The sequence below is a fragment of the Rhamphochromis sp. 'chilingali' genome, assembly GCF_963969265.1.
Source record: "Rhamphochromis sp. 'chilingali' genome assembly, chromosome: 12".
Classification (NCBI taxonomy): domain Eukaryota; kingdom Metazoa; phylum Chordata; class Actinopteri; order Cichliformes; family Cichlidae; genus Rhamphochromis; species Rhamphochromis sp. 'chilingali'.
In genome coordinates, this window is record NC_137939.1 from 20,052,197 (window position 1) to 20,065,735 (window position 13,539).

Consider the following 13,539-nt stretch of genomic DNA (forward strand, 5'->3'; position numbering starts at 1 on the left):
TCTCCCTCAACTTTGTTAGTGCTGTGTTTTTGTTTTTAGTACTCCAAATCACAGATTTGTTTTCCTTTTTCAAATTAAGAGTCCTCTCCAAAATTAGCTGCTACTGACTGACTGACATCTAGTTTCACTGTCAGGTATCAGGAACTGCTGGTGTTCCTTTGTGCTGAAGTTAGTCATAATTGACTTCTGTGCTTTAAAACGTTTCTTTGTCTTCCTCTTCTGCTCTGACGCTGCTAAATATCTCAGTCTATGTGAACTTTACTTTACCAAAGTAAAAGTAAGACTTTTAAAAACCTTTGTAATTTAGGATTTCAAAGAATTTCATCAAATGTATGAGATATGAGTGACAAAATCAAACTTATCAAAAATGTTATAAAATGATACAGTTTTACATTTAACTGAAAATATGCAACTGTTGGGCAAAGAAAAAGAAGCAGAAGAGGCTAAAAGCATGTTTAGTGGAGAGATCATGTTAGTGAGGGCAGCTGAAATGGTTTGGACACATGCAGAGGAGGGATAGTGGATATGCTGGACAAAGGATGTTGAAGCTGGAGCTGCCAGGCAGGAGGAAAAGAGCAAGATGACAGACGAAGCTAGGGATAAAGTGAGATGGAAGCAGATGATCTGTGGTGACTCCTAAAAGGAGCAGCTGAAAAAAGAAGAAAATTATATCTTCATGCTGAAGGTGGGAAATGAATTTCCAAGTGCCCCACCATAATCTCACAATCAGCCGTGTCCGCACAGAAGTAATAAAAGCTGCATTTACACAGCTCTACTTCTGCCCCCACTATGCACCAGAACAGTTTAAGCAGCCAGGCCTAACAACTTTTCTGGCCAAAATCCCCTAACAATAACATGCATACTGAATTCCTATCTATGTCTTTGAATTAAGCAATTTGAACAAAGTCAGGAACATGAGACCAATCATGGGCGTGTATCAGTATAAGCAAGGTAAGGAGGTCCATAACAAGACATCTAGTTAGCTGGCACTAATAAGAAAAGGGATCCATTTTCTAGAATATCGGGAGTGGTTTTCCCATAAAGGATCTCATACTCTCTGTTTACATTCATCCTGTAATTTATTGCCATCTTTTGGCTATTGTCTCTGGATGGAAGCTACCATGAATTTGTTGTTCCTGTAATTTTCGTGGTCATGTCCCGTTTCCTGTTGTCAAAGGCCCATTCTCAGAAAGCTGAAAGTGGAAAGGAGCATTTTTTGCAAGTTCTGACATGCAGAGCGTAGGTAAACTTTTACGGCGGACCAATGGGAGACAAATGTGCTAGTCATACTGCCACCGGCTTAGCTTCCCTGCTCTGTCAATAGTAACACCGCATGTATCTAACGCACAGATCTCTGAGGTAATTAAGCATCTACAAGACACCAGCAGAAATCGAACAAGCAAAATTAACTTAAGGATGCAGTTTGAAGCAGATTTGTATCATTCCTTCAGCACATTAAAAAGGAAGACGCTCACATTTCAGATTAGAAGACGATCAACTCCTTGTTCAAGCGGGAACATTTTTTATTCAATATTATCAATATTCAGATAATTTCGCTCTTACTCAAGTAGATATTTTTGTCAACTAATGTCTGATGTTTTATTACTTTTGAAATTTTAAAATCAGGAAGCTCAAAGTTTTTTTTTTTTTTTTTTTTGTTCACTTTTAAATTCTAGCATTTTATGGCCCAGTGGTATTTTGGTAGTATACTCGAGTACACCTACCACATCATCTTGGGACCCCAGTTCATTTTTGCTGTCCTTATCAAGACCTACGGGTTTGGACCAGGTGTTATCACCAGCCTGAAACACTGTACGGGTCTTTGGCTTCTGGCGCAAGCTGCTCTCCCAGCCAAAATTCCCCCTAATGGTCCCCTGAGAGACAGCATACTCATTACACACAAAAAACATGCACATGCAAATGTTAACCAAAACACACGCACATACACGCCCTCATATAGGCAAACTCCACTTCATCTTCCTCATTTTGGAAACTATGAAGGGCAACAGGGTGTTAGTACATGACAGGGACTTAAGAGAGAAATGCAAAAATAAAACGTTCAGCTATTATGTCACATTTTAAACTTCACATAATTTACCATTCAAAGGCTGAATAGCCATATCATCTGCCCATAAGTCTAAAATGTTTTAGAGCAGTAGATCAGAAAGCAGAGGATTAACAGAGAGAAAAAAAAATCTTTTACCTCTTTCCATAAGGCACCATTCACTCCAAGTTTATTTTCATATCCATCACCTGGCTCTTTAGAAACAGTATTATATTATTGTTTTTTTTAGTGCACTGCTTTCAATCTACAAAATAAACAACATGATATTTTAAAATGTTGTACATCAGGCAGCTAGAACTGTAAAGTTTTTTTCCCTTTACCTATTTTTGTAAGGCGGACTTCACATGGTTTCACTTTCAAAGGAAGGCCATTCTGACCTAGAACATGAATGCGCAGAGTTAAATATGCAATCACTCCCACTCAACTTCTTTTACATTTAAATCAGATCATCTCAAAGCTGCAGTTGGAAAAGAATTACATCAAAACTTTAGTGTTGTTGATGTTGTTTGATTGTTTCAACTATTAGTGAGGCACCGTGTCTGGACACCAGCTGTATTTGTAAATGCTAGAAAGGTCCAGTCTGCTTTGATACCAGATCAGAAGAGTTCAAAATAAGGGGGAATGCTCATTTGTTTTTTCCTTATAATACATCTCCACCCAGCTCCCTGGAGACCATATCAGAAATACAATGGGGCAAAAAAGTATTTAACACTTAGAGTCCCCCGAGAGCAGCAGTGCCCAGCCTTCTACCTTTCTACCTTTAAAACCCGCCTTCCAGCCAAATGGCTGGTAGGTGTTTAGCTAGGCTTTAGCTTCAGCCAAGTGGAAGCTAAATTGTCTAGTCATTCATATGTAAATTAGGTAATTAGGTAAATTCTTTACAAATCCTACCATGTGAATTCATGGATTTTTTTTCACATTCTGACTCTCACAGTTGAAGTGTACCTCTGGTGCAAATTACCGCCCTCTGTCATCATTTTAAGTGGGGGAACTTGCATAATCGGTGGCTGACTAAATACTTTTTGCCCCACTGTATGTTGTAAAACCGGTTTGTGGATTACTCTTGTTTGTTCTTTGTATGTCCACCAGTCTACCAGAGAGAACAGGGAAGTTAAACATACGAAGAGCTGAAGTGAAACCAAATGTGGGGAAAAAGTATCCACTGCAGGCACTCTCCATACTTTCCACACTGTATGTTTTGATGTATTTTAAGACCTCTTTCATTCCTGCTAAACTCCACAAATTAAGCAAATGATTATGATCATCTCATGCATGAAAGGTTATTTGTTTATGAGGTTATCATTTAAAACTCAAATTAGGTGGAAATTTAACACGCTCCTCTTACCTCGTGTGCGAACTTGATAGTTCTTGCTGCTGTCAGAGAAAGTGTCAGACGTAACATCCAACTCACTTTCTGTTAAGGCTTCACTGTCAGAGACTCCACAAACATGATCATTCTCCAAGGCCTTAAAAACAACATAAAGACAGCACCAAGTGGAAAAAATTAAAAGGAAACGAGTAAATTTTGCACCTTTATTATTCCAGTATGACATTGTTATGCTGGCATAATAAAGGTTTTGTTTATAGGCCCTTTTAACCCAGATATTTCCCTCCTAATTCTTAACTTTTATTTATTTTAATGCTGTCAGCGTTAATCTAGTTAAAATAATGTTATCAGCTGTCAATGCATCGTACTAACACGTTGATGCCGCCCAGCCCCACCCACGAGGCGATCCGCAGCAACTCGTTAACAGAGATTTGCTGTGTTATTGCAGTTATGGCGTTAATGTCATTTTAACAAGATTAACGCTTACAGCACTAATTTATTTCTCTTCAATTTATCAATTTATCTTTTCCACCGCTATGTTTTTCAGTTCCTTCTGGGCTATCCAGAAGCATTCCTGAGCCACACAAGCTATAATCTCTCCTCAGAATTCTGGCTCTACCCTGGGATCTCCTCCCAGTTTGTCTGGAAACCTCCAAATGGAGGCTTCCTCCTGATCAGATGCATGGCTGAGTCCTTTTGTTTCAAAGGAGCAGTGATTCTACTCCTCTGAATCAAACCTTAGTTTGATTTGATACCGTTTTAATTCTTGGGGATTTTACCATTTCAACAGTTTTTTTTTGGTCAAAGGCCCCACTCGTGAATGGGGCCACACATTGGACTGATGTTTTATCGTTTCATTTGCATCTCTGTGATATTCAAATTTGTGCTCTAAACTCTTCTCACCATATGCCTTTCAAAATTGAAACTTCTGCACCCAGAGAACCTGTCAAACCTCTTTGCCTGCATGTAGATCCCGCATGATTATTTCTGCTACGGCTGGACATTTTTATTGCGTATCAGAACACTAATCTTGCCCTGTCTTTGGACAGGTATCTCCCTCAGTTGCCTTCTGTTCATCTGTTTACTTTCCTACTCTACTTGAGTAAATATCCTGTCACTCAGGCTACTGGAAGGATTTGTAGCAGAGCTGATAGGAAATTAAGATTTCCTTTGATATGTTAAAGGAAGCTCTAACAAAAAGATCAAACTTGATTAAATATCATCTCTAACAACTGCCATACACCCCATGTTTGATTTAACACCAGTAATACCATTATCAATCCCACACCAACTAATTCCAGAGAGTCCAGCTATATGTGATATTTTTACTCTGATCTCTGGTCAGTGTTTGCTGTTTTTAAATATACCTATAAATAGTTTGAGGTGAAACTCATTTCAGCCATTTCTATTTGCTACTTTATTCTGTCACAACCCAGAGCTTATAATCACAGGCCAGCTCTACCTTCACCACAACAACAGGTACAACACCCGCATTACTGCAGTGGTGCACAGGTAAAGTGGGTGCAGCACCAGTGTGCCATTCAGTTGCTTTCACATCACTGTAAACAGGACCTTGAGATATTCAAAATCATCCCTTGAGACACCAACTCTTACCCTAAACCCACAGGAAGCAATCCACCATTTTTTCTTAATCACATATACTTTTTCAACTGATTCATGTTTACTTGTTGTGCAGAACTTCGTTAACATTTGTTGTGTGTAAATGTCTATATGAACAAACTTAACTGACTAAACATTCACATACCTGAGTAAAAACCTGCTGCGCATCCAGCGGAGGACATGGGAAAGACAAAAGGATCAAAAGAAGCTTCCTGAAGATTGAGGCTGGCTTGGTGTCATTCAGTATGTTTTCCAGTGAAACCACAGCTGCGCTGCCCTTCCCTCCATCCTCGGCCTCTCCCTCCTGAGCCTTCTGATACTCAAGGAATTCATTCGTGAGCTGTTTGACTTCCTCAGGGAAGTTGCAGATTCCCAGCTTGGTGCCCAGCTCCCCGACTGTTTCCTCTGTCACTTTCAGCCTGCTCTGTGAGTTCAGCAGCTGAGCGATGCCCTTCAGCACTGAGTCATTTAAAGGCAGCTCCTCTGCGATACAACCAGTGAGTGCAATATAAAATGATAATACATCCTCCTGTAATAGTGGCAGTGCCTCAGCAGCTTCAGATGTTTTCAGAAAGTCTTCCACAGTTTTTTTACCCAGACAGACTTCAGAGCTTGGCAGGTGGAAATTCTTGTTCTTAAGAATTTGGACATCACGTTCAATGAGGAAACGATCAGCAGCCTGTGGACTGAGGAAGTAGGAGGTGTAAATGGAAATCAGACTATTGGCTTCTTCTAGAATAAGCTCAATATTAGTACCAAAAGCTTCCTGTGTTTTCCTCTGAAAACTGTGCAGAGGCTCTAAGGCCTGCTGCAGGAACATAAACATTGCCTTAACTTTGGGATCATTAAGCTGAGAACAGATGGACTTAGTCTTCTCATCTTCATTGCAAGAACTAAAGTACAGTGTGAGATCGGTCCACATTTCCAATATTTTTGTGACCAACAGACAAACTCTAAAGCAGCTGGTGTTGGTGTGAAGCGATGCGCTGTCATTGCTGACATCCGAGTCAAAAAGATCTTTGAGGTTTTCATTCTTTGTAGAGCAGGCAGAGTAGTGTTCATGGAGGTCTACCATCAGTTCTTGAACCTGATTGGAGAGCTCCTTGATGGCAGCACGACAAGCAGCATCAGCGATGGTGTACAGGCCTCCTAAGGTTACGATGTTTGCGTTGAGTTCCCTGAGTTTAGAACAGATTTCCTCTGTGGCTGAACCATTGCCAGTTAGATAAACAGCAGCGAGATTATCAGTGGATAGCCCAAATTTCTTCAAGCTATCCACAACTGCTGCTGCAGACTGATCTCCTGCACCGTCCCCTGCCTGAAGAGCATCCAGAAATCTGATGCAGCGACTAGAGGCTTCAACATCAAAAAACCCAACAAGCAACACAGAGACTGCTTCATCTTTTCCTACAGGTACCCCTCCATAAATGTATAAACAGTAAGGAGTGTTTTCGCAGGCAGATATGATATCTTTGGGGTACTGTGATCCCAGCTTACAACGCGCAAAATGTCTATATCCCTGCTGACCTTTAGCAGATCCAGTGTAACAGTGATTGTAAATAAACTGGACAGCTTCATCACTGCAAGGCAGCGACTCAGTGACCTGTGTTCTTGCACCACATCTTTTCTTCGCAGCCCTTTTCCTGTGTTTGGTTGTTTCCACATGGCGCTTAAGTTCAAAAAAGCCTTTGTTAATAGTGCTAAGGTCAGTACCACAGGAGGAACAGTAGGTATAGTTGTCTCCGCGAGAACTGCGCTCAGCCCAAGCAAAAACATCATTCCACTTCTCGCTGTAAGGAAACCTTTTAGTCGTTTTGCTGTTTTCCTCCGTGTCAGACTCTTTAGATCTCTCTGGTAAAACAGAGAAAACAAAAACATCACAGCAGATGTCCTATAACTGTGGTCCTCAAAACACATTACAGAGACTTATTCCTTTACCAAAGTGAAAGAAAATCTTGCATGACAATTACCTGACTTAGGAGACACCAAAATAGGGCTGATATCACAGCTGTCACGAGCTTTCACAGCGTCATAATCATTACTTTTCACATTTTCTGCGTAGAAGCCCTTGAACCACTTGAGGAACTTAATGTTGCTGTTAAAATCCCCTTTTATGAGCTTCTCAACTGGAATTTTCTGTATCAGGACAAAGAAGACAAAATAACATTTATAAACACTATATTGTAAAACTCATTACTGAATAAAGTTTTCTTCAAAAGACATATATCCACTGTTATACTTACAAGGAATTGCACATTTCTTTCATAGCTAGTAATTATTATTATTATTATTAAAACTATTGATGTTTGTGGCACAAGAATGAATAAATTAACAGTTTTAAAAAATATTTTATGTTACAGATATAATATGATAAGAATTTAGTAAATGTGTATCTTGACATTTTTGGAAAGCTAGACCTTCAATATTTCTGCATATATAAATTTTAAATTTGTAAGCAGAGTGCAAAGAAATTTAGGTAAGAAAGTAGTGATGACTTGCTGATTTGTAGACACAGTGTAAAGACATTAATAGGTAATGACAATGAGAAATTAATAACAAAATGTATTAAAACAAATGCATGAGCTAAGACACTTTAATGCTATTCTAGTAGAGAACTAATGCATACCTACCTTTGTGATACCATTTGTGCTGAAGGCCTCATGGAGTAGTCTGAAATTGTGCTTACAGTCGTCCTCACTTTGTGCATCAAACTTCACCTTGCTCATGTCAATAGATCCAGGAAAAACACAGTCCATCATCTGACAGTGGCACGCACCTATCAGATCACACACATAGACAAGTTATGTTAACAGAGGGAGAATCGTTGTTTGTTTTTTTTAAAAACTACATGGTCCACAGCAGTTATTCTAGCAGAAACAGGCTATTTTTATTTAATGAACAACACTTTATCATCAGCATCTCAGTAACCAATACATGTACACTGTGTTCTCTGGAGTTGCTTCAAAATATGACATAAGCAGTTTAACTTAAGGCCAGTAAAAGCTTGGCGGGGTTACAGAGCTGTTCAGTCTCTCATTTGCACTTAGACTTAATCTAAAGTCTAAGATTAATGTTGCAACCCAGTACCGCGGCAAAATGTGTAAAAGTCACGCCAGTCCATTATTAACACACTTACACATAAATACATATAAGCTGCAGAGCTTATTTGTTTCCAGTAATTGGAATGTACTTAACACATTTTTTGTTCATTACCGACTTCGAGGCTTTTCTCTCCACCTACTGGTAACGCAATTTCTGCATGCAGTAATGGAACTTCTGCATGCATGTCTATTTCACGTTTTTTGGAAAGGCAAAGTGTGGAATGGACACGGTGAAACGGCACATCTATTACATTTTGCTGTGATATCGTGTTGAAGGTTATTAAAGTGGGCTAAGCCAGATGCATAGAAATATATTGGACTATTCATACTGATGAATCACCTGAACCCATCTCCTCCACATTTTTGAAGTTTGTCTTCAGGAGACTGTTGATCCATTTCAAATAAAAATATTTATCAGTTGAGGAGTCTGAGGTCCTGACCACTGTGCTCTCCATCTTGCAGCTCTCTAGAAAAACAAAACAAAAAACACAAAATACATTTGGATAAAGCCAGAGAGAATATTAACACACAAAGATTAGCGCGCCAAAACTAAAACTGTTATAGTATTTCATGGCTATAATCCTTATATTCTTTCTATATACACATTTACCATATACCATAAGTAAAACCAGAGACGTAATAAGACAGAGACATGGAACTCAAAGAATCACGAGCTTAAAGCTACAGGAGAGTTTAGCAGAAGTATTCCTTCCAGAGAATAAGATTTCTTAAAAACAACAACAACAAAAACATATTAATAGGCACAATGTGATACATATGTGTCCTTTTAATCTTCTGACTTTACTGTTGATTCTAAAAGTACAATATTTATTTTAAATTTCCATTGTTTTATGAGATATTTTGCTTCATTATATCATAACTATATTACTTTATAATTATTTAAATATATTCTTTCACTTCGTGTTTACTTTACCTTCAATTTTTAAAATACATGTGTTGTCAGACTGCACTTTATCCTACTTAAGCTATTTTGTTAGAGGCTGTTTGCCTCAATTCCGGGGAGCTGTAACAGGATCTTTTGGATTACAATACATTTTAAAAAGATGATCATGTGACTGCAGAAAACTTTCTACAGTTGTTTCTTCTCTGCTCAGATACTTGTTGCCATTTCTGTTTGTTTACTTGATCTTTGGTTGTTTCAAGCAGTTTTATTACCTCTATAGACCAGTCGTTAAAAAAAGTAGAAGTTACTTTTTCCTACACCTCTTTAGGGCTACCGGATAACTTAGCCGCTAGCTAAATTAGCAAGTTAGCCGTTAGTGGGGGTAGCCGCAGCGACAGAAGGCGCACAAATGTTTCGTGAATGCTTTGCTTCTCGCCATGTTTTTGTCGGTAGGACGTCTCGATTGTAGAGACGTGTCTGTTGGAGCACACTGTTAAGTCAATTTTAAGCCTATCCGAAGATGCAGTCATTTCATTTAATCTGACTGCAGCTGAACATGTCGGCTTCGTGTTTGAATGAGCTCACTTTCCCCTCAAAGTCCGACCCTCCACTTTCAACAAGGCGAAAGTCTGAATGACCCGGTCATAACAAGAGACACGGCGCACAATATTTAATATTCATGTAAAACAGACTTTGCTTTGACAGCAGTAGGTATGCACAGTAACATTTTATACAACTGACTCGTTTTCTTACCTACAATACAATCAACACACAACACGGGGCCAGCGTGCAACAACGTCATCTACACACAAGGGTGAGAGGGTGACCGTGTCACGTGGCTTTCAATCATTGCTAAAAAGTGATAACCTACTCCCACTGTGACGGACCGCTGACGCTAATGAGCTTAAGACTTTTGGGAAAAACAAAAACTAGGGCCACTTAACACATCATGAGAACAGACGTGTTATGAACGAAACCTAACCTCAACTACAATTAACGAACAACGCATATGTATTGAGCCCAAGATAGTGGTTTTACAACTTGAGCACACAGGACGATGATCTTGTGATTATCCTTCAATCTACTACTGGAAATCGGAAATCGCAATGCATTCTGGGATGTCGCCCGCCGCCATGTTGTTCACGCAAAACCAAAACAAAGGTAGATGCTAACAGATTATGAAGACTTTGGTTTTTCAGTTATGTAAATCAGTTTAAATTTTTATTTCATAATTTCATAACATAACACTGCATACACATTTATAAAGCGTAAAGTTGTACACAGTACTTAATATTTACTTAATATACGTGCATGCTCTACCAGGTAGTTCTACTTAATTACACAGTGAATCTTAAAAAATAAAAGCGATTCAGACATTAAGTAGTTTTAATGCCATATTGTTTTACTATGACACTTCATTGTCTGGTGCATAAGTAGTTTCTTTGTTGAATAATGGACTGCATTGGTGACATCATGAGCCCAAGATCATGCTAGGTTCTAGTTAAATTGGAAGCCCGATGTCGGAACACTGGAGCGGAAGCACTCCGCTAGATGTCAATAGATTGCAAAATGCAGTCAACATTTCTCTTTTCTTACCCTTCCAAATTAAAGTGCATAATCCTAGCTACAGTGGCTGTTGTAGAACAAGAGATTTTTTTAAAAATGATTTTAGACTGTATCTATGCCCATCTTGTTTCTACTAAAGTATGGAAAATGTTGGGTGAAAGGTCTCCACTCTTATTTACTCAATAGGAGGCTATAAAACTTGGTGAAAGGAATCTGACACAGGTCAGTGAGTCAGAAGCTCACTAGTGACCAATGACAGTGATACTGACATGAGATGTTGAAGATTTGCTGAAATGATGGTAAACGCTGCTTTTTTGCTGTCATTAGCTGCTGTTAGTCAGTGTTAGTTAAACTATTTTTGAAGTGGATCTAACATTACGGGACTCTAACACTAATTAAAAAATAAACTTCATGCGATATGAGCATGTAATGAAACATTAACTACCATAATGTTAGCTTATAACCATCTGTTTTTTTAGCAGGATTTGTCAGCTATCCAAAGACGGTACGGACACATTCTGATTACCTGATAAAAAGTAGTTGTGACAATATCGATAATAAATGAGCATGTTTTTGTGTTGAGCAGTGACTTCAGTTAAGAAGGTGAGGTTTAAGGTGAGGAGGAAGACAATGAGACTTTCTAAGGATATCCCATCTCCAATGAAAAACATAGGTATGATCTTTCCATTACCTTGAGTCTGATGGTGCAACAAAAATGTTAATAACCCTCCATGACATAGGAACAGCTACGACTTCTCTTTGCCTTTGATATACTAAATATGTGGCCAGTCTCTAGCCACATATGTAAAACACCATGCCTTTTTAACAGATTAATTAAGTTTTGACTGCATGTTGGAAGATATATTTACACACTATGTATATTTATAAGTACAGAATCCCTTTTTCAAATTAATAACCGTGAGAAATTACTGCTTGCCCCTTTAAATCCATCGCTGATGTTAACTCACAAGCTGCAGCTTAGTTTTACCTGAAACTATCTTACCATAATAAAAATTCCTGGAAAGTTATACACACCCCTTGTTTAATATCTAAACAGGTGCAGAACCTAGTAAGATCTTTGTTGTTTTAATTCACTGCTTTTTAATGCATTTATAAAAAATGCAACAAAGCACTACAGAGAGAACAACAGCCTATTTTCTTTATCATTGATTCTTTGTAGTATATACTTTGTAATATATTATTTGTAACACTGTTTTTGTTTGTATTTGTACATCATGTATCATTTCAGCTAAATTATTTATATACTACTAACATATGGTCTGTGCGGTGATCTCAGGTTTGTTCTTCTTAAAAAAGAAAACTTTCATCATGTCATGTTAGTGCCATAGCTGGTGTTTAACCCTTGATGACAGACAGGGAAGGAGGGGGCAGTGAGTGAGACCAAGCTACTTGATTAGCTGACTAATCTTCCTATTGTCTGTCTGTGGAAGATAGAATCTGAGGCTTTCCTCACGTTTACATTTAATTGTTTTCATCTTGTCGTGTGTACATTCAAACGGTAAACGATGTACAAGCTGAGTGCTGCTGGACATTTGAGCCATGTTGCTGCTGATGCTCCCCCCACCCCTCCTTTTCTTCAATGTATAGAAGTCTCGCGTTGTTGTCCATTTTTTTTCCCCGCGAACGACCCAATGCAGAAAACTTTCAGTCTGAGAAACTTGAGCTTTAACGTGCAATCCTCTTACTTTCGCTTTATGCACTCGGAAAGCAAATATAGTCGTGTTGTGACTAACAGGCTGACCGGCTTTCGGTTCAGTAGTCTGGATTTGTTTTCTAACATTTTGGCTAAGCATGCATCGTACTGCACCAGAGGCTGGCTCATTGTTTTGTTTTATTGTAGCAAATGGTTAGGAAATAAGTTACAATCACACACAGGTGTAAGGAAAATGCAATTACAACCGAGTGTGACTACATTAACCGGAATTAAGAAAATCTAATCGGAGGAAATTTGAGCTCTGATAGGAAGTCAAAAACCTCCAAGCTGGTGTTTCCTTGGGATGGTTCAAGCCGGTCTTTGTGTTATGAGGAGCCAGAGTGCTGGATTTCCAAAAACCGAGACAATAAAGACACTAAGAGCCCTAACCTCTTTGTTCGGTAAGGTCCGAAAAGAACGGAAACGGCGTGTTTTTGTATAAATAAAACAAATTACGGGTAACTTACCTCCACCGTTCCCAGTAAGCACAGACTCACAGCGCTTTCTTCAGCATATTCTTCACATGTAGACCTGCCCTGTTGGTCGTCCATTGGCCAGCCACAGATAGGCAGTCCCGGCTAGACCCTATCAACGGGTCTGGATAGTCTTTTCCGACTTTAACGTCAACACTAGCGCCTAGCACAGGCCGAGCAAAGCGCGGAGGATTATAATTGTTCGAAATTGGACGCCATAGCAGTACCTAGCGAACACCGCCCTGTGCGCTAAAATAACTATCCCCACCTAAAGTTAAACTTAGACCTAGCCTTCCCCACAGGAAAATAAAGTACGATTAAAAAAAAAACAAGAATGCTGGTCTCGGCTCTTCGATCTCCTTTGTTGCTTCGTCAAATTAAGGCTCGCTAGCTATACCCGATGGCCAGTGTAACCAAACAATTCAGGCCAACATCACTGAACCCTACCTACTTTAAAGTAGCACAATTTTCCTACAACTCTAGGTCAATTTAGGAATAACCGTCCTCAAGGTCAAAATCCAACGAGCTGTCCGAAAAAACCGATGTGACCGACAAAATGAGTATGCTAGCAAACATCAACGATTAGGTTTTCATTATGTTTATTTATAACTGCAGTGACAGTGGAAATGTTGTGAACTGTTACACATACCTATTTGACGTGTTCTCTTTAAAAATAAATAACTAACAACTCTAACAGAGGTTTAAAAAAATATCTGAAACATAACACTAAATTTGGGATAAAGGTGCTTTCTTCTACATGGCCGGTAGA

General features: G+C 38.9%; 1 protein-coding gene across 3 annotated transcripts in view; it reads right to left on the reverse strand.

Moving 5' to 3' along the window:
- dnmt3ba (DNA (cytosine-5-)-methyltransferase 3 beta, duplicate a) overlaps window positions 1–12,919 on the reverse strand; it is a 26,087-nt gene extending 13,168 nt beyond the window's left edge. The window contains exons 1-9 of one of the 3 annotated variants that reach the window (XM_080898583.1): window positions 12,765–12,919; window positions 8,454–8,579; window positions 7,643–7,788; window positions 6,983–7,148; window positions 5,158–6,863; window positions 3,411–3,531; window positions 2,386–2,442; window positions 2,204–2,259; window positions 1,725–1,874 (exon numbers count right to left, since the gene is read on the reverse strand). In XM_080898583.1, the coding sequence (XP_080754709.1) occupies window positions 1,725–1,874; window positions 2,204–2,259; window positions 2,386–2,442; window positions 3,411–3,531; window positions 5,158–6,863; window positions 6,983–7,148; window positions 7,643–7,788; window positions 8,454–8,568 (2,517 nt within the window). In that variant the 5' untranslated portion in view covers window positions 8,569–8,579; window positions 12,765–12,919. Of the gene's footprint in view, window positions 1–1,724; window positions 1,875–2,203; window positions 2,260–2,385; window positions 2,443–3,410; window positions 3,532–5,157; window positions 6,864–6,982; window positions 7,149–7,642; window positions 7,789–8,453; window positions 8,580–9,770; window positions 9,835–12,764 lie in introns of those variants that run through there. The other 2 variants (XM_080898582.1, XM_080898584.1) reach the window with 2 other exon arrangements.
- Window positions 12,920–13,539: the final 620 nt, after the last annotated feature.